General features: G+C 39.1%; 4 protein-coding genes across 9 annotated transcripts in view; 3 read left to right on the top strand and 1 right to left on the bottom strand.

The window, feature by feature from the left end:
• The window catches only part of Liprin-gamma (liprin protein kazrin), a 110,648-nt gene extending 100,742 nt beyond the window's left edge, over positions 1-9,906 (top strand). For 3 of the 6 annotated variants that reach the window (XM_028318852.1, XM_028318861.1, XM_028318844.1), the window contains exons 8-14: positions 239-366; positions 629-805; positions 4,311-4,452; positions 4,858-5,019; positions 6,425-6,515; positions 8,872-9,059; positions 9,701-9,906. In XM_028318852.1, the coding sequence (XP_028174653.1) occupies positions 239-366; positions 629-805; positions 4,311-4,452; positions 4,858-5,019; positions 6,425-6,515; positions 8,872-9,059; positions 9,701-9,906 (1,094 nt within the window). The remainder of the gene's footprint in view (positions 1-238; positions 367-628; positions 806-4,310; positions 4,453-4,857; positions 5,020-6,424; positions 6,516-8,871; positions 9,060-9,700) is intronic. The other 3 variants (XM_028318875.1, XM_028318868.1, XM_028318883.1) reach the window with 2 other exon arrangements.
• A 2,450-nt stretch (positions 9,907-12,356) lies between these two features.
• On the top strand, positions 12,357-14,399 carry Txl (Thioredoxin-like). Its single transcript, XM_028318833.1, has 6 exons — positions 12,357-12,540; positions 12,625-12,781; positions 12,931-13,041; positions 13,131-13,280; positions 13,428-13,561; positions 13,774-14,399. Exons 1-6 carry the CDS (start codon positions 12,443-12,445, stop codon positions 13,982-13,984), a joined length of 861 nt encoding a protein of 286 aa, XP_028174634.1. The 5' UTR covers positions 12,357-12,442; the 3' UTR covers positions 13,985-14,399.
• Usp39 (ubiquitin specific protease 39) lies at positions 14,303-17,198 on the bottom strand. Its single transcript, XM_028318826.1, has 10 exons — positions 17,065-17,198; positions 16,845-16,993; positions 16,626-16,740; positions 16,371-16,546; positions 16,016-16,241; positions 15,735-15,858; positions 15,217-15,376; positions 14,950-15,140; positions 14,692-14,844; positions 14,303-14,556 (listed from the first exon to the last, which is right to left on the bottom strand). The coding sequence occupies exons 1-10, from the start codon at positions 17,123-17,125 to the stop codon at positions 14,460-14,462; spliced, it is 1,452 nt and encodes a 483-aa protein (XP_028174627.1). The 5' UTR covers positions 17,126-17,198; the 3' UTR covers positions 14,303-14,459.
• Positions 17,199-17,442: 244 nt separating this feature from the next.
• Positions 17,443-24,431, top strand: part of LOC114363167 (E3 ubiquitin-protein ligase-like protein poe) — a 63,035-nt gene continuing 56,046 nt past the window's right edge. The window contains exons 1-11 of the mRNA XM_028318814.1: positions 17,443-17,590; positions 18,127-18,224; positions 18,693-18,829; positions 19,062-19,182; positions 19,518-19,789; positions 20,047-20,240; positions 20,667-20,802; positions 21,314-21,436; positions 21,930-22,072; positions 22,525-22,726; positions 23,997-24,156. Coding sequence (XP_028174615.1) covers positions 17,469-17,590; positions 18,127-18,224; positions 18,693-18,829; positions 19,062-19,182; positions 19,518-19,789; positions 20,047-20,240; positions 20,667-20,802; positions 21,314-21,436; positions 21,930-22,072; positions 22,525-22,726; positions 23,997-24,156 — 1,708 coding nt within the window. The 5' untranslated portion in view covers positions 17,443-17,468. The remainder of the gene's footprint in view (positions 17,591-18,126; positions 18,225-18,692; positions 18,830-19,061; positions 19,183-19,517; positions 19,790-20,046; positions 20,241-20,666; positions 20,803-21,313; positions 21,437-21,929; positions 22,073-22,524; positions 22,727-23,996; positions 24,157-24,431) is intronic.

Raw genomic sequence — 24,431 nt, 5'->3', positions numbered from 1 at the left:
CAGATGAAAAATAGTGTTGGAAATGTTTCATAAAATGTTTAAAATACTTATTTCTTTTAATGAATGCAATGGTAATGCAAACATACCAGAATGTTGTTTTAACGATTGTGTATTAGTACAGGCTTTTTAATCGACTTCAAAAAACGGAGAAGGTTCTCAATTCCGATTTCCATATTTTTTTTCTACAACAAGTAATATGCTGTTATAAATGCTAATTAGGTAATATCCTTTGTTACAGCTCTGAAGGCAGACAAAAAACGATTAAAAGCAGAGAAATTTGATTTATTAAATCAAATGAAACAGCTGTATGCAACGTTAGAAGACAAAGAAAAGGAATTACGAGATTTTATACGAAACTACGAACAGGTGAGTGGCAATTAACAAAGCAAAGTTTCCATTCGTCGTTAAGCTTCATATCATTGAAATTTGACTTCACTACTAACCATTCATAGAACAATAGCTTCTGAACAATTAAGTACTTATACTTCACCGATACTGTTTTGTTTCAAATGAACTTTTAATAACTTCAAGGCAATCGATAGTAAATAAAGTACTCGAGAATGTACCTACAAGTAAATAAGATATAATCGATTCAAAAATATGTAGTTACGAGTGTTGTTTTTTGTAGATGCGTTCTCGAGGCGGTGCGTCATCAGCTCTGGGAGCTGAGCGAGCGGAGCGCGAGCGCGAACGAGCGGCATTGTTGCGCCACGCTCGCGACGAAGCTGAACGCTCGCTGCAGCTCGCCGCCGCTCTCAGCGCTCGCGACACTCAGCTGCGACATGCCAGGGAGCAGCTGTTTGAGGTAAGTGATATATTTATTCTTCAGTAAGCGGAAAATGTATGTTATGTAACTTGAAATACAAAAAGTATGTAAATGAGCCATATCGTGGAGACGGTGAGTGTAGGTGAAATCCTACATTTGCCTAAGTAAATTAGAGAACCTCGTCCACCTGCAGTGGAGACAAAATGACCTTATGATGAAGATAATGATAACCTACTTCAATTTACAATATTAGGTATAATGATTCAGAAACACATGTGTTCTATCTGAATCTAAAACAACAAAGCTTTACTGCGACATAGTTTTTATAAGAGCTGATGTCTGTTGTTAAGTTACTAATACTTACCACAAAAGTTAAAAAAATGTTAAGTGATCTAGTTATTTCACTAGTTTATGAATTATTTATCACGGCATACCACAAGTGTGACGAATGAGCCAACCGCCCTTTCGCTCAACCTTACTTAGGGGTATAATGTGCTATTTTTAAAAGTTTCTTTAAAACTTTCGTACTTAACGTAGCGTGAAAATAAAGTTTTGAGTTTTATCGCAGAAAGTGAATAGTAACTGCGGTTATTTTTACATATTTTATGTAAGTTTAGGACATTAGCAACTATACTTTAAAGAAATTGTAATTGTTCAACGCCTATAATGCCTACTTATTTAGATATTCCCCTAGGAATTGCTTGTACCTATGATTTAAAATAACCAGGGTGGAAAAGGTTAAAACTTATTGTGTATGTATTTCACACCTTAAAAAGCAATAGTTACTACTGGTTCATACTTACTAACGAAGAATTAGAATTGGGAAGAAACAAATAACTTTCAGTGCCTCTATAAAGATGGATGTTCAAACTCGAGTAGCCCTCGATGAAAATCATTGTTAATTATAATTGATTGATTGGTCGATCGGAGCAATCTGCGAAGTATATAAGCAAAGCTGTATCGGGGCAGTTTATGATGAATAGGCGGCTCTGCGGGGCAGGTTTCATCCATCACCGTACTCGGTGAATTTCGTGTTAATTACCATTTCAAATACCTCCTTCTGGGTCCGAATTGCGAGGAAAATTAAACACAACTGGGTCCACTAACGCTGAAACGGAATCGCTTTGATGGAGGTAACATCATTTCGGAGTGGTTATCTCTGGGTTGTGAAGGTAAACACGTGACCGGCCATGGACTGGAGGTATGTGAAAATTGCTAAAAGGTGTGAGCGTGACGTGTCAGTTGTTAACGGTAGAGGGTCGGATTTTTTAGAAAGTAAAGAAATGCATTTCATTGTTCATAGAGAACCAATAGGTTATGTAAGGTAACCAGTAGTTGCCATGAGTGGAAAAAACTGTGCGATTCATTACAAATCTTTCTCTACCACAGTTCACAGTAACATAACCTAAGTACTCCATCTATGTTTGCCAAATGTTTCGATTAACATAGTGCCAAGTGAAATTGTTGCCAATATCCGCCTGATCGACGATGTAGCCATAAAAATGCCAAAACCTATATTTGATTTATAGGCTTGTGATATTAGTCTAGAAATACTCGTATCTTATACCTAAACGTCCCTCGCTTACAAACTAAGCTCGTTAATAAGATTAGGAGAACGTTGCGTTCGCTCCAACTTGTATTCAAGTTCCAACTGACATTACGGATGACAGTTGTAAATAAGTATGAGAAATAGTGCAACTATGAGTGGAAACATTTATCCCATTTACATTCATAAACGATGTAGCGTGTAATAGTGTAAAATACACTGAACGGCAATGAAAACGGGACGGTTAGTAAATCTTCAATGTCATCAAAAATACTTTATTTTTCATGAAGCTAAATAACGAAATCAAGCTTTTTATTTTCAATAGATGTAAAATAAATAAAAATGCGTGATTACAGTCCTCTCAACTTAAGCTGAGAATTGCATTTGTGTGAGTGCACACCGATAGTTTAGAGTGGCAATCGGCTTGAAGCGCGGTGCGTCCCGCGCATGGTTTATTATAGCAAGCGGCCTGAAGCGCGGCGCGTCCGCCACGCACCGCTTCCTTGTCGCTCACATACTTCACTTCACCCCCGGTACTGGTAGCAGATACGTGTAATTTTATGTAATTGTGTTCCAAATATTAGTGAAATGGCTCCTACTGTAAGTGAATTTCCTGTACGAAATCCATTAAGCAGCCAAGTGAAAGAAATTTTATGCAAATTGAATACGTATTTTAAAGGTGTGAACGAAAAGTTTTTAGTCTGTTTTTATTTTGTAATTTTATAAAGTTTGTCTTTTTGTTGTATTTTGTAAGGCTGGCTGGACGCCCTCTCTATAAACCGTGCTCGCAGAATATCAGCGTCGAGGTACTTCGTGCCTTGGCATATGCTGAGCGAGTACCTGTTTTTATTTATTTATTTATTTAAAAGGATGTGTCAAGTGTCGTTACATCGGCCCAATTGGTAGCAAGTGTTTTATAGACTTCCTTTTTATAAAACATTAATTTTATTTGTATGTGTTTTACTAACGGTACTTTTGGCGATCACTCACACAAATGCAATTCTCAGCTTAAGTTGATAGGACTGTACTCCAGTATGTTTTGAGTCATAAAGCTAGGTCAGATACTTTTGAAGATATTATAGAGGATTTTCTAACCGAACCTTTTTATTTGTGGACCAGTATAATTGATTGAGTGATTATTATAATTGTAATTGCAAGTGGATTTGTACATTATATTGCAATATACACCTCGAAACCATTAAATCCGTTTATTAGCGCAAAGCTCATTACGCTTATATTAGGCTCGTTAAAGCGGCGTGTCCCCGTTGAGAGGCCAAATCCTGTCCAAATTAAACCCCAATCCAAATTAATTGAATCATGAAACGGGTCGGAAATCAATAATACGGAATAATGCCTAATAATAATTGGATGAGACCATAATGTTTGCTGAGCTTTTGCAGCCATTTGCGTTAGCAAGGACTCTTACTCGTTCCTTCTTGAAAACATTATCTTGAGAGTTTTCAATTTTTATTTTTATTCACGATGCTCTTTTGTTTCACTTTTTCTTTTTATTTTATGAAGTTTAGCACTCTTTTGTTTTATATTTTAACTCTTTCTTTGATTAAACATGAAGTTAGCGTACCTACCTTTTAAAGTGGAATATTGTTATGCTTCTCCAATAGAACCTTTGTGTAAATTGAATCTGTTGTACCTATATTGCCAAACACCCAATTTCGTTGTGGGACAATGAGATTTTAATTGAAAAGCCTTTCAACAAAATGGCTATCGCAGTCACAATTTTCAAACTAGAATTTTAGAAATGTTATGTTCCACCGAGTTTGTTATTTTTTAGGTTTATTGTGACGTTTATATTAGCGCAAGTATAAAAAATATATTTTATATTATACTTACTTTAAGGTGAGTATAAACTAGAGCATTATTTGTAACAGAACAACGAACCGCTCTATGATAGGATCTAGTGGAAAATAGCTTTTACCTGTATTGTACCATTTGGTGTGTAACCTAGAGTGTTATTTATTTCTTTTGGTTTTTTACCAGGCTCGAAGACAGCTCCAAGCTGCCGGTTGTCTATCAGAGGGAGAGAGCGTCGCCTCTCTCGGCATAGGTCCTCCAATGATGCTGGGACCTTCGGGGATGATCGGCGATAGGGGCAGCTGCAGTGCCGACTCTGGTGTTAGAGGTAGTAAGAGTAATCTTTTTTTTTTTCATCATAACTGTGATTTATTGTTTGCACAAAGCCATTTTACTATAAGACACCCATCATGCATCGCTTTTCAATCTAATAAGTAATAATAGTAGGTACAGATTTGTAATCATCACTGGTAAATTCTCCTCTTTTTCATACTTCTTTTTCACTGCCGTCGGACAAATCAGCAACTTTAAGTTAAGAATATTTTGTTATTGAAAGTTTTGATAAACAACAAATGTTGTCATTGCAGCGCACCAAATGTACGTCACGATGAGTTGTTTTATTGTTGACACTGGTTTTTGCACAATGATGGATGATTTATAAGTGAAGCAGGCCCATGTCCAGCGGCGGGTAGACTCTCGAGCTGCAGATAACACTTCGTAGAGTATACTTTAGTGAGCCCTTACTTGTCAGTAACAGGTAGCAGCGACGGTGGCGCCACCTCCGTCTGCGGCGGGAACCTGTCAGACTCCACGGCCGAAGGCGCTCCTCCGACCATAGATGCGTACGACACCGATGCCATTTCTTTGGTCTCGTCTGCTCACCACATATACCAACGTAAGGCCTAACTTCTAGTGAATTTTGAATTTCAGTGATAATATTGATGTCTAGTTACCTATAAAAACTAACAAGTAACAATATACGTACCTAATCGTTTTCAATAGCACAGGTAAATAAAAGTTGCTCACACACGAAGATCCTTGGTAATGTGTCGGCACCTATGCCACCTGCGAGACATTGATAAATCGTTCGAACAGTCATTCATCAAACTCTAATGAGACCTTTTAAAGTCAACGAGATAGGAAAAGATTATCGATTTTCCATACAACGCGCAAGCAGGAGAAGTTTTATTCCTTTTATTCATCGTGCTTTACGTTTATTTTAATTACCGTAACAGCATTTTATTCTCGCAATTGAGAACGCAATACAGACAGCACTTGTGTTAATTTGATGGATTCGAGTAAAGCCCACTTGACTCGAGAGCCATAATATCATTACACCGCGCCGAGTGCATTGTCACTATATTCGATTCTCCGATTCATTTCAACGAAACGATATTCGCCCAACCGTAAAACAAGTCCTCGAAAAATCCCAGTGTTTTAACAGGCTCATCAAACAAATCGTTATTTGCCCTCAAATAAACATGAAACGAAATTATTTCGGAGCCTTGCTAACGACGAAGCAATTTTTCCGTGAGCACTTTGCGAGAATCGTATCTATTTGATTATTAGAGAGTTCATCGAGCCACTGTTATCAAAGGGCGTTTTAAGGCAAAAATGCGGTGGAAATCCGCTTACGAGACAACCGTTTTATTACAGAGAAAGCCTTACTTAACGATGAGATTGGGTCGTTTATATGGCGAGCGATGACATCGCTAGATAAGTGCCCCGTACGCGATATTTATTGTATGTGACATATAAAGTGTTTTTGTTACTGTATTTTTCAACGCGTAAAAATAAGCCAGTGGCTTTTATGGTCTGTGGGCTACGAAAGTAGGACAATAGATTTTATTTTCTGATAAAAGCTTTTGTATGAACGTTTTATAACATTTCCTACTGCCAATAAAGTTCAAAATACCATACCTAAAAGCGATAATATTTGGTGGGTTCAGCTTTTTATGTATTTTGAATTAAAATGAGAGTTATGTCTATCAGAGATCTACTTACATTATATTAAAAGGAATACTTAACATTCATCCCTGTCTATTAAACTTTTCGTCTACTAATGCTTGAGATAGATTTTGAGATCTCTCATTCTAGTATAATAACAATAATAATTCAATTATTTTTATCTCTCCTGTGGATAAGCACGGCGCGGAGGCTGGTCCTTTTGGAAGGCGTTCGTGGGGATACAGATCCAACACGAAGAGGCTATTATTATTATTATTAAATTAATTATTAGGTACTATATCCAATATGCCAAATTTTTTATTTTTATAATACGTAATAACTTATTTTGTCAGTGAGCACCCCTCGGGATTGCAGCCCTACTCTCTCGCCACACAACAGTGCGTCTCCGTTCACGCGCTCCATCGATGCTGGGTCTCTCTCCAGGTAAGTTTACGTAATTAATTTATTGACTTTAGTTTAAAATAAAAGGTGTTCTCTCAAACTCTGAATACAGTGGAAAAACAAACGAAAAACCAGCCAGTAGGTATACTATAGATGAACTTTCAACGAACTCAGTTAAATTTCGTATTATGTATAAGGATTGTAAATTACTTAGAGTAATTTACCGGAATCATTGTTCAGTGTAAGCTGGAACTCCACAGAATTACTGACGTTCCGAGAATTTCCAAAATCACGTTTATTCTCTTCCCAATGGTTATACATCCATTATTTTAAATTATGAATACATTGTAATTAAAAGCAACGGTCGCTGTGTGTACTTATACTTTTCCATTCGTTAACGTTGGAAGTAATTATTAATATTGGCTTCCCATTTCTCGTGTAACGGAATTATTTTATCGTAAATGTTTTATCTCTGTTCCCGTTATACCTTGTTAAAATCTCCGTTATTAATTACAGTTTTACGAAAAGTCGTGAGTTGTACATTCACTGGTTTAAAGTTCGGTTCTTCTTCTTCCTCGGTCCCTCACTAATGAGGATCGCGACAACATTATAGTGTTCCTCTACAGACTGCGATCATAAGCTATGTGCACGAAAGATTGGTTAGATAGGTCTGTTTTCGTCAGTCGTCTTTGCTAAAAGCTAAGGAACACCTTCTGAGGACATATTTAGATGAGTGACCATCACAACTGCCCTGACCCGATTGCTGACATTTATTAGAAAGGATGATCATAATCTATAATTGCTATGGAAAGGACGAAAAGTGGGTCATGATTGAATTATCTTGTCAAACGTTTCAGGGTAGATTGATAACTTGACTGTAATCGAGTTTGGTAATACGCCTCCATCTATCTTAATTGGTCATCTGTATGGACGCACTAAACTATTCTAGAGCTTCAGTAGACTCCAGCTAAGAGCCGAGGTGTCATTTATAGTAGAGACGAGAATTTTAAGGATCGCGCGCACATGTGACTTTTGTTACCGTGACTGTTTCGTCACTCGCATAGAGATGTATAGTTCCAAAATACTGGACTGTCCTGTCGATGACATTGACAGTGGGGCGCCACCGTCAATACTGGATCGCTGGTTCAGATTTTTGCCATGTTGGAAACCATATAGTTGAACGATGGTAGCGCCCCCCTGTCATTGAGTTTGGTGGGTCAGTTCAGCGTGGGTCATCTATATGGAGGTGACAAAAAAGTTTCTGTCACTGTCACGTCGCTACGTGCGCGCGCACTTCCGTATATTATATCTCCATGGACTTGATATGAGTGACGAAACGAGCCCTTACCTTTACTTTGTTGCTTTAATAAACGATAATACTTTTAAAGCCACATCCCTTTTAGGGTATCTCGCCGCAACTACATTAACATGTAGATAACCTAGGTATTATTGTGATAATAAAGTTAACTTTATTTTAATTTGATGTGTTCTTAGAAATTCTGTACTTAAACAAAATACCTGCCTTCATTGTTATTTTTATCATCAGAGAGGCTTACAGGCTTATACAGGTGCTTTAAATATCCAATTTACAGGCACGAACTCTAGAGAGTAGGGTTTATTGTGTAGGTTGAACATACTCGTTACATTTAATGCCTTTTATGACTCCCAGGCAGACTTAAAATATTTTACAGAATGATAACGGCTGTTATGTACCTCTAAATAAATAATTTGAAATTTTTAGTGAACTACTATATTTTTGTAGTTAAAGAGACTTTCAGTAATACTGGATTTAACATTACATAATTAAAATGCAATTAACATTGAAAACCATTAAAACAAATTATTGTTTTATCAAGCTGATATTGAGCTTTTGCATGTTATTTAATCCAACTAGTGATGGGAAGTTAACACGATAACTGCATGTCATGTGTGCAATTGGATAGCAAACACGGTTAAAAGCCAATGAGTTTTGTTGCGAAATGCCCAACATAGCTTGTCCACTGTATTTCCCTAGCATTCATTAACTGTTATTGTATGATTTCCCTTTCATCATTTATAAATTATAACTTAACCTCAGTTGCTATGACAGCCTCTACGTGATAAAAGAAAATGGTGAATCCATATTACGCAAAAGGTCTTTGAACTCCTTTTCATAATTCTGGAATGAAAGTAACAGATAGCTTAATCAGAAGCAAAAACTTGTCGTAAAATAAAAAAGTAAGTACCTCTGTAGAAAAAATCCATCATAGATCCGTAATAAACATGCAGGTTTGTAACAAGTGAGCTCTAAACCTCTGGTGTCAGACTATGGTGAAATCGTTGACACGATGTCTTTGGTTACGTACTGGGATGACCAGTTAAAATGGCGGTGCAACTTAAGCTAAAGCGTGTTGTGCAGGTCAGTTGAGCAGCTGTCAAGCCCTGGTGAATGCGAGGCGGCTCTAGTGGGGGGCATGAGGACGCGGGCCGGAGGGGGCAAGGGGGGCCGCGGTCGTGGGTCCGCTTGGGGGTCCATCTCGCGAGTCTTCGCGCGAAGCAGGCATCGCACCAAGTCCGGCAGTGCGGCTGTCAGCGGCCATGAAAGTGGTGAGTGGCGTTAACTTTATGTTGAAGATGTTCTTCTGGAATATTATGTTAATGATTAAACATTTGCCGACTAATAATATTTTTTCTAGCAGTTTTATAATGTAGACAAATAACTAATTTATTTTCTTCTGTAAAGTCATTGTAATAATTAGGTATTATTGAGTCGCATAAAGAGCACAGCTTTTGAAACCCAGCTACTCATAGGCATACTTTTATAACAATGGCTACATCTAAGCAAAATATCGCCCTAGCACGACATTTGTAACAGCTAAAATAATAAATTGTAACTTTAATTACCTAGCCTCTAAAACATTAATTTGCCTCTAAACGAGACTAAGTAGATATCACAGTTGGCGTTGGTATAAACCGCGTGAACCAGCAAACTGGATAGTCTACAAGAGTTCACATTAAAAAGTGGCAATGATGCTCAATTTCAAGTACAGATTTTGATTTACAATGTCACTGGATAAGGGCGCGCAAGCCATAGAAAAAACAAATATTTTTAAATTTAGAACACCTAAAATTCGAATCTCAAATTCTCCAACTGAGCCGGTCTATGCCAGCACTGGCAGCATAGCGCGCCACAAGAAAGAAGATTTTGAATTTAGAATAGGACGATTCGAATTTCAATTTTCCAACAGAGCCGGTCTACGCCGGCACTGGCAGCACAGCGCGCGCTTGGTCGCCGCTCGGCAGCGAGGCAGCGCTCCGGGAGGCAGCTTCGCTTCCTCTATCTCGATGGAGGGCGCCAGCCATCATCGCCTGGCTGGAACTGGCGCTGGGCATGCCGCAGTATGCTGCTGCGGTCGCTGATAACGTCAAGAGCGGGAAGGTGAGTCCTTTATAATGATGATGTACCTACAATATTTTACTTTTAATGTTAAGAACTTTATACCCGGCAATCAAATGTGACTTTAAATCTATTGTGTCTCCTCTGTGAACAATAAAGTAATTTTGTGTATTATGATAAGATGAATATCATTATGTATAGAAAGGTTGTGAATTAGTCAGTGTTGCTTATGACATAAATTAATTATTGTATTACTGAATAATGTATTAAAATATGTATAAAATGTATGAATAAAACGACTTTCTTTTAGCTGTCAAAGTGAAGAAGTAAAATTTATTTTGTTTTAGAAGAAAAAGTAAAAAACACTAAAAACTCTTTTGTTGGTTCTCAACATAGTCCGCGCGCGGAATGCGACACGCATTACAATTAAATTAATAGATATGAATTAAACAAATAATAACATTATAATGAAGAGAATACCCTCTTGCAATAAATTTTTGAAATCAAATAAGAAAGATAACATTTCAATTATAATCAAGACATTTTATGAAACCTACATTTTAACAATCTCTGAAAAATGTAGGTACCGGTCTATGTATAACATTATATTTTCGAATTGTATCAGAACTAACACATAAGCAATTAGAACAAACACAAAAACACACTTAACATTCATATCGAAAATTAATAAGCTAATATGAATAACACTAAACTTGGTTCTAGTTTCCTCACTTGTATAAAATAAAAAGATAATAAATGTAAAAGCAATTAATTTACATAAAGACGAGACTCATTTTGGCCTGGAGTACAACTATGGTCATTTATTAGCGTACAGTGGATCAGAGTCACTTAGACCCAGTCCTTGAAACAATGTATGAAAAGTTTTTGTATTATAATATGTCTTGTCTTGGCTCCCTGAGTCTACAGTCTTGAAGACATGAGGCATTTTTGTCATATTTTGCATTTGTGTATATTTAGTGGGAAACACAATTTTTGTATTACTATTTGTATGAGTATGTACAGTTTCAAATTCACATAAATGATTATTTACAGAGTTAGATGCATGCAATGAATTAATATTATGTACAGGTTTTGATTGTTGAAATGAATTATTATGTATTAAAGAATTATGCGAATTCTCTTTGCATACGGAACATCTAAAATTATATCTACATTTTTGTGCATGCTTATTTAAACATATTTTACACNCGCGCGCTGCTCATAAGTTTCTTTAACTTAATTCAAATTACTAAAGACTTAAATACAATCAAAATATATCTGCGTACAAAATAATAAATGATTATTGGAAAATAAGTGCTTTATTTATTTACTAGACCCCATAGGTCTTTTCGTTTACGCGCGACCGCTGCCGTTACAAAAGACCGCGCGCCCGCTTGAAGGGTAAACGAACTAAAGTCATAGCCCGACGGATTAGCAAGCTGAAGTGGCAATGGGCAGGGCACATAGTGCCTACGCAGAACTGACGGCCGATGGGGCAGCAAGAGTGGAGGCCACGTACCGGAAAACACAGCGTGGGACGTTTACCCACAAGGTGATCCGACGACATCATAAAGGTAGCAGAAAGGCGCTGGACGCAGGCCGCTACCGAGCCTATGTTCAGCAGTGGACGTCATATGGCTGAGATGATGATGATGATGAACGAGTTACAAAGAGAAAACCTCGTCCTACAATATTGAATTAGCGCTGGTCAAATAAAATTGATATTATCATTTCCCCTGAATAAATATTTAGAGCAATTGTTGAGAATGGCACCAAATAACAATGACTAAGTACTGGGTGAACAATAAGTAAAGATTCATTAAGTAAATAATTATAGATAGCATCGAGATAAGAGAAGAGAGATAAATAAGTAGGTATGAAGAATATTTTAAACCAAGGGTTTACTGGAAGAAAATGTCATTATGGCATTAAGTTCGCCTTTTATACCCTGTTATTATTATGAGTAATTTAGGATCGGGAATGAACTATTTCATTACTTATTTTTAGTTTGTTTAGTTCCAAGTGTAAAATTTTAATTACCCTCAGACAGCAGATAGACCACTGAACACCATCCGCCGAATCTTATTCTGCGAATCAGAATAGATTTATCTTGTAATAAAAGCAATTTCGCCTTGCATGCTGAATAAACAGCTGCATGACCTATTCAATTACCCGGCATCTGTGTGGGACTGGAGGATGCAAATACATGCACACAGCAGACACAGATATACAATAAGTACTCTACTGTTGCACACTGCACAGGGGTAGGGGTCAGCGTGCGTCCATTCCATTGGTACCTAGGACGCATGCGCAAAAGGTAAAATCACCTGTATCCCACAAGTAAGAGCCTGTTGAAATGAAACGAAGACCCCTGCCAAGGAAAACTCGAAAGGAGAGGAACAGTATGTTGATTTTTTACACTCTATTGCTTAGAATTGACGCCTTTCCTAAAATCAACCCAAAAATCTGTACGCAATTTATAATCTGTTTCATCATCTGTCAAGTTGTCAACCATTTTGAAGTCTGTATCATTCTCGGTTGTTGTCATTTTCGTTTCGGTTTCTGAATTATTTTCAATTTATTCTCAGAAATAATGGGACTAGTCACAGCTATTGAAAATGAAGCCCATTTTCAATCGGAAATGGCTAATGCCGGGACAAAACTAGTTGTCGTGGATTTTACAGCGTCTTGGTAAGTTAACCTGCCCACGTTCAAAACCATCGAGTCATCGTCGGAGTTTTTGAATTTTCTAAGTTTTGTATGGTGTTTCGATAGGTGTGCACCATGCCAGCGGATTGCGCCCTTCTTCGAGCAGCTCCCAGCGAAGTTTCCAAGAGCCGTGTTCCTAAAAGTTGATGTAGACAGATGTGCGGAAACCGCTAGTGCTCAAGGCGTCAGTGCGATGCCTACGTTCGTGTTCTATAGAAACAGAGTATGTTGTTATTACTACAAATTCAATAATTGTAGTTAAAACCTTTTTAAAAATCTGTAAAACCGAAGTTGACCCTTTTGAGTATGTAGATAAATAGTATTTTTTTATCCAATAAGATACTCATTAGAATAAAATTGTGCCTATTCCAGACAAAGATTGACCGGCTACAAGGTGCTGACCCCGGGACTTTAGAAAATAAAGTTAGGCAATATTATGGAACGGAGACTGATGGTGAAGAAGACAATGCGGTTGCCGGTCATGTAAGTATTCCGTCTAATAACTGTGTAAATCTATAATAACTGATAATAATTTCTAAATGTTATGTTAATTTATTTACTTTCTTCACCAGATGGACCTTGGAACATTTATAACCAAGAGCGAGTGTGAGTGCTTGAACGAAGCGGACGACCATCCGCTAGCGCATGCCCTCACCAGCGGAGGTGGCTACTTGGCCAGTGACTGTGATGAGCAGCTAATAATCAACATTTCTTTTAATCAGGTCAGTTTTATTTAAACATATTTTTAAGAATATTCCTTTATTACTAAAGACTTTATAGCAAACTGTGTAAAGAGTATTTTAACCAATCAAGTACCAACAAAATGGGACATAGTTCAGTTATTGATGTGCTGTCTTATTCTTTTTCAGTTGGTGAAACTTCACTCTCTAAAGATCAAAGGCCCAGCAGACAAGGGGCCCAAGACTGTAAAACTTTTCATCAACCAGCCCAGGACACTGGACTTCGACCAGGCTTCTGGAAATTCATCTGTGCAAGATTTGGAGTAAGTCCCTAATTTATGTTTTTAGATATCACTATGTTCTATCTTTTACATTGTATGTGGCTCATCACATGTAATTGCTTTGAAATCAGCCACAACTTGTGATTGAATGAGTTTTCAGTTTCATTCATAGTTCAACTCTTTATTAAATATTCTAGTGCATAACACTAAACTGCATCTTCTTCAATCTTTCTAAATATTATTTTCTTTTACAGGTTTACTCCAAGCGACTTGGAAGGAAACCCAGTGCCTCTCAAGTTTGTGAAGTTCCAGAACGTCCAGAACATTCAACTGTTTATCAAGGATAACCAGTCTGGAGGAGATGTGTCACAAATAGACCATCTCGCATTCTACGGCTCACCAATCTCAACCACAAATATGGGAGAGTTCAAACGCGTGGCGGGCAAGAAAGGAGAGAGCCACTAGCTCAACTAAGTGTTAACATAGATAGTTCAGTCACTCTTACTTGAATGTCCCTGCAGTGTCTATGAAATCGTGCTTGCTCGTCAAATGAATAATCATGTCAATGTAATGCATACCCCATTCCCTTTAGTGTAATAGTCGTCAAACCTGTGACTGAACTGTTTATATTGCATTTTCTTTTTATAAGTGATGTAAATTGAATTTGAATCATTTTCCAAACTGTGTCAATGCATAGTAAATTTTATATTGTAATTTTATCTAATATATTTCTCATATTTATAAAATATGATATGATATTGTCATAATTATTAGTTCGTTATAAGTGTAAAGGTCCATTCCAAAGGCCACAGTTTGTTAAATGAAATTCAGTAATATCTGTAATTTGTATATTCAATAAATAAAAATGGTAATAGCGACATTATATCATTTTATTTATCACTTTACTCTTACAATACATTAACATTAAAATGCACACTATTCAGTCCTGCTTTAACTCATATATTTGGATGTACGCTTCTGTAAGTGTAATCATTTGTGGAAGTATACTGGTAACATGCAAATCTTGCATTTCATACCTGAAACAATAATAATACACTATTTATTGACACTACAATTTTCAATAATGGCTTTGGGAGTAATAGGGAGTTCTTATCCCACAGAGCAAATAATATCAATGTTATCTTGAATATACTTTGATGCTAAAATATTACCATTGCTGGGTAGGTTTGTGAAGAACATGAGCCCTGTATGTGCCTTTCTCTGGCGATCCATCGTGTACAATGTTGCCAACCAGCTCATATGTTGTCTTTCCGTTATGTTTCGCCTTCACTTCGGGCGTCAGAATGTCGCCGAAATCAACGTTTCTGAAAGTCGGAATATACAATGCTTACTTCAAAGTTAACTTATGTGTTTCACATACACACAGATGGTATAATTTTTTTTCTGATTAGAAAAACATGTAAACTCACTTTACTGGAAAATTCACAACAGTTGGGTTCTTTTCTACGAAGAAAGTGTTTTTCGTAAACCTCTTTATGTACAGTATCAAATACGGCGGGAGTTGCGTTATTTCAAAACGTTTTAAGAAATTCTCCTTGTATGTTTTGTATTCCTTTGATGACTGCCCATTGAACTTTGAAAGCAATTGATACAGGTTTACCTGAAAACAGAGCCCATTTATAGTCATCATTTACATATAAATAGAAAAAGATAATAATGTGACTCAATGTATTTACTTGAGGAATGATGTTTTCTCTGAACTCATCTGTGAAGAGAGGAGTTGGCGGTAAGTCGCATGTCAGGTACAGGAATGGCGACTCGGTAATCATTTCACTATACTCTTCACTACTCAGGTCTACTTTGGCAGCATCATCAGCATCGGGAGGCGGTAATTTTCTGAAAAAAGCAAAATCAAATTTATTTCAAAGTACCTACATAAAAGTTGTATTGGCTTAGACCAGTGGTTCTTAACCTTTAAGTGACGATGGACCATTTTACCAAATTTCTGTCTTGTCAGGGACCACTTTGTTTTTTCAAAATCCTATGAACGGGGAGGTCGATTTGTCGCCCACTGTGCGCCGTTTGCGTTGTGTTGACTCGACTCATCACGTCACGTCACTTGTTTATTACGATGTCTTCGCGGACTACTTGGAATGCCTCCAGGGACCACCAGTGGTCCGCGGACCACCGGTTAAGAACCACTGGCTTAGACATATCTTATTAGATTAAAGAAAACAAACCAAAGATTTCATACCTTGTGTATATTCTCATGTGCCCAAGGAATGATTTGTAGATTATTGAGCTGTTGGCTTTCTTTGTTCCATTCAATGCCATGTGCAATGTGTTGAGAAACCAGGACAAGAAGTCGATAGGATCACCTGTGAAATTAAAAAGAGAAAGACAACAAAGTAAAATTAGCATTGATCAAAACTAAGAAAGAAAATTGAAAGAAGTCTTGTTTTACTTCAACAAATACAGGTGCATTTGATCAGTAAACATCTTTTACTGTTAATAAAAAATGTCCATATTTCTTACTTTGTTTTATAAACTGAAACCTTTTCTTCGACCACAACACAACAGCCTGTAACATCTCATGAGGGGACACATGAGCTTTGAAAGCTCGAGGGTTCCACAGCTTCCTGAGCAGCTCTCCAAACCGCTGCACCAGCAAGAACATGGAGTCACCAGGAGGCCTCTTTACGTTCGCGTAGTTCTCTTCACGCAAAAAGTAGTTTCTGAGAGGTCGTACTTGGGACAGGCACTGGAACATTTAGAATAATTAGTCCACTTTTCTTAGCTTTAAATAAACATACTGGCTGAAATCATTTGGTAAATAAATATAATATCAACTTGATCTAGTTGATTGAAAACAATATTTAGTCTGGCTTACCTGTAAAATGACATTGCAGTAATCATTGGCCTTTATGTTGTTGAGGCCTACAATGCCCGGCATGTACATAGTGCCGTCGATGGCTCTTGACATCTTAGTGTCCGTATCTAACTGCCTGATCTGCTCAGTACTGAAGATTGGGTTCAGAACATATTTTATGTCATTGAGCGATGAATCTGTAAATGGATAGAAAATCATTGCATTAAAAATATATTAACTGCATCATTCCATTATCGCATCATACAATTAACTTACCAATAACCTCATAGTTGTCAGGAAGACAATAAAACTTCAGAGTGTGTAAATTGAGAAATACATGATGGCCATCAGCCACGGAATGGGTGTAGGCATGAGTATTCGTACCTCGACCCTAGAAAAACAAAAATAGAAAACATAAAGGTCAGTTTTCACGTAATATTGAGATTCTTATAGGGTGTAATATCGAGTTTAAAGCTTAATAAATAGAGTATTTACCTGAAAATACTTCCCACAAACAAGGCAAGCATAAACATTGATCCTAGTCAATGAAACAGAACATAGCTTCTCAAAATCAAAATCTAGGACATGTCTATTGATTGTATCTAAATAGGGGCACTGTATGTGCAATGTTTTCGCTGATGGTCCTGAAAAATAGAAGCATTGTAGCAAGGTACATAACAACAGGTTATAATGGTAACAGTAGTGCAAGAAATACCGTTTGAATCTGTGCCATTTTCAGTGGATAATTTTCGCTTTTTGGGTGGGTCTTGAGACATTTTAGCAATTTTATTGGAAGCAATTCAGAAATATTAAGAATTTTTAGGACGCGATGCAGAAAGGAAACAGCAACAATATGTCAAAATTGACATTGACGTTTTTTCTTTTAAAAAAGACATTCTGGTAGCTGAGCCAGAGAGGACTAGAGGAGAGAAATACCGGCGCCATTCACCCCATTCATTCATTCCATTTCCACCATCGCCATCACGACGCGACACTCCCTAGGGAAAATTACCAGTTTTACCACTTTTACCAGTGCTGCCACAACACAAAAAAATTGACAGCGACTGTTGATTTGACATTTCTCGCTAGTCATCAAAAAAAATCATTATTCTCCCGAAAATGGCCGCTTCAGGAGGAAATATTGAATGGTCGACTACTGTAAAACCAATTTTAACAGCTCTCTACGGGCCATTTTTTGACAAAAATGACGCCGTGGAGATAATACAAGCTATCCTCAAGAGGTCAGTTTCTATAATTTTCCTGTATTTTGTTTAAATATTAGTGCAAAGTGATTCATAAAGGAGTCCTTGTCAGCGGCCTAGTTATTTATTTTTGTTTTTACCCTAAAATATTTTTGTGTAATCGTACTATAACAATGCAATATATTTCCCAAAATATGTACATGGTTTGCAATATTTTGCTTAGCTGTAAACTGCGTATATACCCAACCACAATGTAATGGGAATCCCCTTAGAAATCTTTCTGGAATTAGCTTTTAAAAATTACTTTCAATAGATCTGCTTTACCAAAATTAATTGACAAATCGTTCTACCCTCACATTTCAATTCATGTTGTTAAAAGGTGCACGAGGAGTTTATTTTCATGTACCCTCCAAAATTATGTAGAATAGAAGTCAGTTAATTTAATTTACATGACTTGCTCTTTCATTTCTCAAAATCTCAACGACTTACCCTATCATTCCTCAAAATCTCGACTTCAATATGGATTGTATGGGCACTTATATCCTAAATAATGTGTTTAAATGTTTTTTCCACAGTGAAACTGAATTCCAAAACCATGAAGACATCTACGACTTGTTCTACACATGCTTTGCCTGCCTCTCTTCACATTTCATCAGTGTTAATGCAGCCAATTGTAAGTATTATGTTTATTAATTATTAATAACTAACACACCTAGAATTGTGTTTAAAATTAGTATTGTAAGATGTTTTTTTCCAACATGAGTCATATTGGAAATTTCACAATATTTAACCTTTTACATGCTTTATCATGGATCCAGATGAGACTTGATTATTTTAAGATTGTCTGGAACTTCACCATTTGATCAGTGCATAGAAGAGTAACAAACATCCATCTTCACAACTTTCACATTTTATAATACATATTGATGGATAGTAGGACTACACTGTTGATATGTGTATGACTATGTGTGACATATTAAATCAATATTTGCAATTTATCTGACAAGTTCTATTAGGGTCTTTATCAGCAAGTGGTGAAATAAGCCCTTTGCTATGTATCCTTATTTAAAAATTGTGCTTGTATACACTTCAACAATGTTTTGTATGACTTTGATAATAATAAGTTTTGTATTTGTGTTAGTACCAACAGATCAGCTGAATACAGCCAGAGATGCATTCAGGGTGGTCTTACGACAGATCCTCAAGAAGCTCTCTGAGGCCGGATTGAACTGTGACGATACAGCAACTACTGCTGCACCTAATATTTCCATTAAACAGGTTCGTTTAACATTTATATTCAGTTCCACTGATAAAGAAAAAAAAACTTAATAGAACGCTATGTGACTTACCGTTGAGCCTCAAGCCATAACATTTTTATTGTGTCTTGTATCTCATTACTTAAAAGATAACATTTATAGTGTTTGTTATTAGTTAAGTTCATAAAAAATGGTATAACTATAACTCCTATTGCTATTTTTCAATATTAACAGAAAAAAATCATTATTTACAGCTGCTTCTGCCAATCGTAGGACTATGTGGCATTGAAGGAGGGGGTTACCCTCAAGCAGACCTAGTAATATTGACATCTCTACTAAAGAGTGCAAAACTTCCAGCTCATGTTAATGTACCAGGTAATAGATAGTTTTGGATTAATTCATTAGCTGATTTCAGGTATTACCTATTAATGCAGATAATATGCCAATGATAGTTATGAACAGTTTCTATTGACTACAGACTAATTTATAAGTCAGATCTTGTAAATTTTTGAATAGTCAATAGTTTGAAACTTATTACTGTAAATATTTAGTTAATTTGTTCAGTGATTTAAAATTGATTTCAATTTGCAATGAAAGATTTTCTTTATTCTTATCACCTAGGGAGTTGCCATTTAGGCTACTGACATGCCATTGCTTTTGTGTTTGTATTAGTCTATTTGTATTTGTACTACCCTCTCATTACATTGTAGACTCCCAAACGACGAAATCCTCGGTAATTCCGAGCCCGATCACATCATTGGCGTCTCAAGCCACGACAACTGAGAAGCAGCCGCCATCGAATGCCCAGAGGCGTTCTGACGCGTTGCTAGAACAACTGACGACCCCGCTGCGTAACCCTGTGGGTTCGGTGGCGACACCGCAGGCGCCGTCGGCTACGGCCGTCCTGTCGCCGGGAAGTAAAGACAGCTTGGAGAGCGCTAAGGATGGGAATAACACACAACATGCCCTTATTGATATGAAGGTTAGTCAAAATGAATAATGAGTTTTAGTTTTTACATTAACCCCTCTTAAGTTTTTACCCCTCTTAAGAGCACAATTTTTATTGAAATACATTGTATAGACTGTAGCATGTAGTTGTATAGTTAGTACAGTTAAACTTTCTGATGTCAGGCAAGTTTTCTGATTTGGTTGTATACAAAAAAAATAACTGGTTTGACTATGTCCCAATTCTTCTTGCCTTCATCTAGAGCAGTTCTTTATCGGTTCTTTTATCTCCAGAAATGGGTAGCCTCAACATGCAGCTCGCTACTGATGGAGTTACGCGCCGGCTCCGTGTTGNTGATGGAGGGACGCGCCGGCTCCGTGTTACTGAATGTGAGCGCGTCGCTGCCGTGCCTGCAGCGCTACCTGGACCGCTGGCAGAGCGCCAAGGAGACCGCTATGGCGCCCCAGTTCAACTCCGACGCGTCGCTGTGAGTAGTGTTGTGTTGATGGGTCACTAGCGGCTCCCTACTGATGGAGTCGCGCCGGCTCCGTGTTGCTGAATGTGAGCGCGTCGCTGCCGTGCCTGCAGCGCTACCTGAACCGCTGGCAGAGCGCCAAGGAGACCGCTATGGCGCCCCAGTTCAACTCCGACGCGTCGCTGTGAGTAGTGTTGACAGTGTTGTGTTGATGCGTCACTAATGGAGCTACGTCCCGGCTCCGTGTTGCTGAATGTGAGCACGTCGCTGCCATCACTTTAGTCTTATTTTGTGAACTTGCTTATGATGTCATCATAGCTTTAGTCATTCCGTGTTGTTTTCAACAACATACCGCCAAATTCAAAATATCTATCCAACTATTCTTAATTAAATTTCTTTGTTAAACAAAACGTCTTAAACTTTATTTTTTCGCACCAGGCTCCATTTCCTCGTGAACGAAGTACACGTATGCCGGCTGGCGTTGTCTCTGCCGTGCCTTGAGCCGCTTACATCTGACCGCATCGCTACGCTGAGTGACGTCAGCGCAGCCTGGCTGCTGTGTGCCACTGCCCAGGTAAGGCTCTGATAAGTACAATGCAGTTTATAACTTGTAGGTTTACTTACACCCGTAAAAAACGATGCTTACTTAAGTGAAGCAGCAACGCTATGCGAAGTCGAACGCACAGCGTTGAATAGAGCTCTGTGATTGGTTAGGGTGTGTCACTCTGCCATTCAAGTTTTGTCTATGAATAGGTTTTTGGGACCCTGTGCGCCCACGCGCTGTGAGACCTCATAGTAATGTTTGTGAATACGGGTAGATAATTAGCCATTATTAGGCCATTTAGTCTCCACTGCAGAAGGATGACCCAATTTACCAAAAGCAAAATATATAGGATTTGGCTTACATTCCTGCTGACTAGAGTTAGGGAGGTCTGATAATAAGCCATAACTACGAAATACTATCTACCTTCGCTGTGTAACATAATGTTCCAATTGGAACTGAGCTAGTTTTTTTTGTAGCTTGCAAAAACCTAAATAAAAGAACTTGTTGTTGCTATCATTCCTCTTATTTTGTTTTCAAACAGGCTTCCCTTCATCCAAAAGACGAAGAAAGTGAACAACAAACGGCGACATTGGTTGAGAGCGCACTCAGCCTCTATAACTCTGTTGGAGAGATATTCAAGCAATCCACTCGCGCTGGAGGATACGTAAGTTCTTTATTCTTTTGTTTATCCACATATACCAATACATTACTTTGTAAATTTTGCCCGCGACTCCGCCTGCGTGAAATTCAATTTGTCACTGAAAAAATGACTTGACACTTATCGTGGTAATTTAGCTAAAGAATTCGCTTAAACACATTCAATATGTTATTGTTCATAAGTATAAACAACAATATACCTTCTGTACATTTTCATCAAAATCCCTTCAGTAGTTTTAGAATGAAAGAGTAACAAACGATAATCGATCCAACTATCCTAAGAAACTTTTAGTAGGATATTTATTTTATTTATTTATTTTTATTTTATTTATTAGGACAACCAACAAGACAAACACGCATACATGAAATTACTATAACTAATAGTGCTTAAAACTAAGTGCTGTCTTAATTAAAGGCTGCCACGGCATGCAATGTATTAAATTTAATTTAGTAGGATTCGTATATCTAGGTTTTTCACTGCTACTTTTTTTTGTTATTAGGTATACCAAAATCATCTCATGATCGGTGGGTGGGTGTTGCTTTGTGGGCTTCACCACGCGCTGGCAGGCGCCCCTTGCCCTACGACCGCGCCTGGAAAGAGCCCCGCTAAGGTTCCTTCGAGGCCCTACAATCTGACTAAAATGTAAGTTATTGATAAGCGTGTTGAATGTTGATATCAAAATGTCTATTTTTTTTTTTTTTTTTTTTTTTTTATCCACAACGAGGAAGCTCTTGGCCTGTATCTCACCTGATGGTAAGTGACGATCAGGCCGAAGGTGGAAGCGAGCTTTTGTAAGATTTACTCTCGCTAGAAACTGTGTTTGGCCAGCGTAGCGTGGCACGTCCTTGCACAAAGTAGAGAGATGACCCCATGAAGGTTGCAGGATGGCGCTGGATACAGGTCGCTATCAACCGGCCAATCTGGATATCATTGTGGGAGGCCTGTGTTCAGCAATGGACGTCTTATCGCTGAAATGATGATGATGAATTTGTGTCGATCTGTTACTATTTTGTCTAATATTGCAGATTTATCTAAATCAATAGTATTGGTTGGGTTGCTGTAGATTTTAAAGACCTTATACGTTCATTATTCAGGCAACAAGGTCTCGGCGTGGTGTGGGTGGCCCTCGGCGGCAAGTGCCTCTCGTGGGTCGGCGCCTTACTATCTGACGCGCGGCTGGAAGCATTGAGCAGCGGCGACGGCTCGCAGGCCACTCCCGCGCCGCTGCACATCCTGGCGCAGCACACGGCGCACCAACGGGAGCTGCGGCTCGCTTCTGCCGCGCCGCTGCATCAGGTGAGACTGGCTGGAGGCGCCTTACTATCTGACGCGCGCCTCGAAGCGTTGAGCAGCGGCGACGGCTCGCAGGCCACTCCCGCGCCGCTGCACATCCTGGCGCAGCACACGGCGCACCAACGGGAGCTGCGGCTCGCTTCTGCCGCGCCGCTGCATCAGGTGAGACTGGCTGGAGGCGCCTTACTATCTGACGCGCGCCTCGAAGCGTTGAGCAGCGGCGACGGCTCGCAGGCCACTCCCGCGCCGCTGCACATCCTGGCGCAGCACACGGCGCACCAACGGGAGCTGCGGCTCGCTTCTGCCGCGCCGCTGCATCAGGTGAGACTGGCTGGAGGCGCCTTACTATCTGACGCGCGCCTCGAAGCGTTGAGCAGCGGCGACGGCTCGCAGGCCACTCCCGCGCCGCTGCACATCCTGGCGCAGCACACGGCGCACCAACGGGAGCTGCGGCTCGCTTCTGCCGCGCCGCTGCATCAGGTGAGACTGGCTGGAGGCGCCTTACTATCTGACGCGCGCCTCGAAGCGTTGAGCAGCGGCGACGGCTCGCAGGCCACTCCCGCGCCGCTGCACATCCTGGCGCAGCACACGGCGCACCAACGGGAGCTGCGGCTCGCTTCTGCCGCGCCGCTGCATCAGGTGAGACTGGCTGGAGGCGCCTTACTATCTGACGCGCGCCTCGAAGCGTTGAGCAGCGGCGACGGCTCGCAGGCCACTCCCGCGCCGCTGCACATCCTGGCGCAGCACACGGCGCACCAACGGGAGCTGCGGCTCGCTTCTGCCGCGCCGCTGCATCAGGTGAGACTGGCTGGATATCTGGCGGGGAGCGATTTGCTGTCTGCCAGGGGGCGCCTTGCTGTCTGGGAAGATAAAGGGGGAAGGACTGACTTACTCTTATAGATGAATCTTCATTCAGTGCCCATACGCAATGTTTATGCCTATCACATGTGCCAAGTTTGCACATATGTGTGTACAGATCTTTGCATAGTTAGACATACATTTCGTAAATATTTTTGGAACATTTTTTACAAATACAGCACATTATAAACTAGTAAATAGTATCTAAATATTTGCAAATAATGTAGGAGTATTTATAATTTGCATCCTTTGATACACGCCAAAAATCTCACATTAAAATGGCATAAGAATAAGAAATATTTGCACAAATATTTACGCAAACGTCTTGGCATTAGCTTCGACCAGCATTACCATATTTTCATTTGAAGCAATTGAAGAATTTCCATTTCTAATACAATACTTTATTGTCCAACAGTTGTTAGTGGCCCTGGGCGTAGTGTGCTACCGCAAGGCCACGAATCTGAAGCGAGCGGTGGTGCAGAAGCAACACCAGGACGCCGACCCCGACCGTTCCGACTCCACCGTATACTTCCAGGACATGATACTTTGCTCGGAGGATTCTGAGACAGATGACGGTTAGTGCATCTTTGATAAGTTATTTGATTTTTAGTACACATAACTGACAGTCGCGTATTATAATCGGTAAAACGCAGCGTGTGACGTACAAGGTAGACCAACCACCTCATAAAGTTAGCAGGAAGGCGCTGGATGCAAGTCGCTACCAACCGTTTAATATGGAAATCATTGGGGGAGGCCTATTTTCAGCAGTGGTAGTCCTTTGGCTGAAATGATGATGATCAATGGTAGTTTTAAAAATACATTTTAATAACACTTTCACTTTTTACGAACA

This window comes from Ostrinia furnacalis, unplaced genomic scaffold (assembly GCF_004193835.3).
Source record: "Ostrinia furnacalis isolate ACB-3 unplaced genomic scaffold, ASM419383v2 OfSCF0397, whole genome shotgun sequence".
Taxonomy (NCBI): domain Eukaryota; kingdom Metazoa; phylum Arthropoda; class Insecta; order Lepidoptera; family Crambidae; genus Ostrinia; species Ostrinia furnacalis.
This window is presented reverse-complemented; position numbering and strand designations above follow the sequence as displayed.

Bases quoted from the DNA above. Each gene is read 5' to 3' on its own strand.
- Txl (XM_028318833.1), top strand. From the start codon at position 12,443: ATGGGACTAGTCACAGCTATTGAAAATGAAGCCCATTTTCAATCGGAA. The intron at 12,541-12,624 runs GTAAGTTAACCT...GTGTTTCGATAG, and splicing joins GTGGATTTTACAGCGTCTTG to GTGTGCACCATGCCAGCGGA. The intron at 13,562-13,773 runs GTAAGTCCCTAA...TTTCTTTTACAG, and splicing joins TCATCTGTGCAAGATTTGGA to GTTTACTCCAAGCGACTTGG.
- Usp39 (XM_028318826.1), bottom strand. From the start codon at position 17,125: ATGTCTCAAGACCCACCCAAAAAGCGAAAATTATCCACTGAAAATGGC. The intron at 16,242-16,370 runs GTAAGCCAGACT...TAAATGTTCCAG, and splicing joins ACTGCAATGTCATTTTACAG to TGCCTGTCCCAAGTACGACC. The intron at 15,859-16,015 runs GTAAGAAATATG...TTAATTTCACAG, and splicing joins GTTTCAGTTTATAAAACAAA to GTGATCCTATCGACTTCTTG.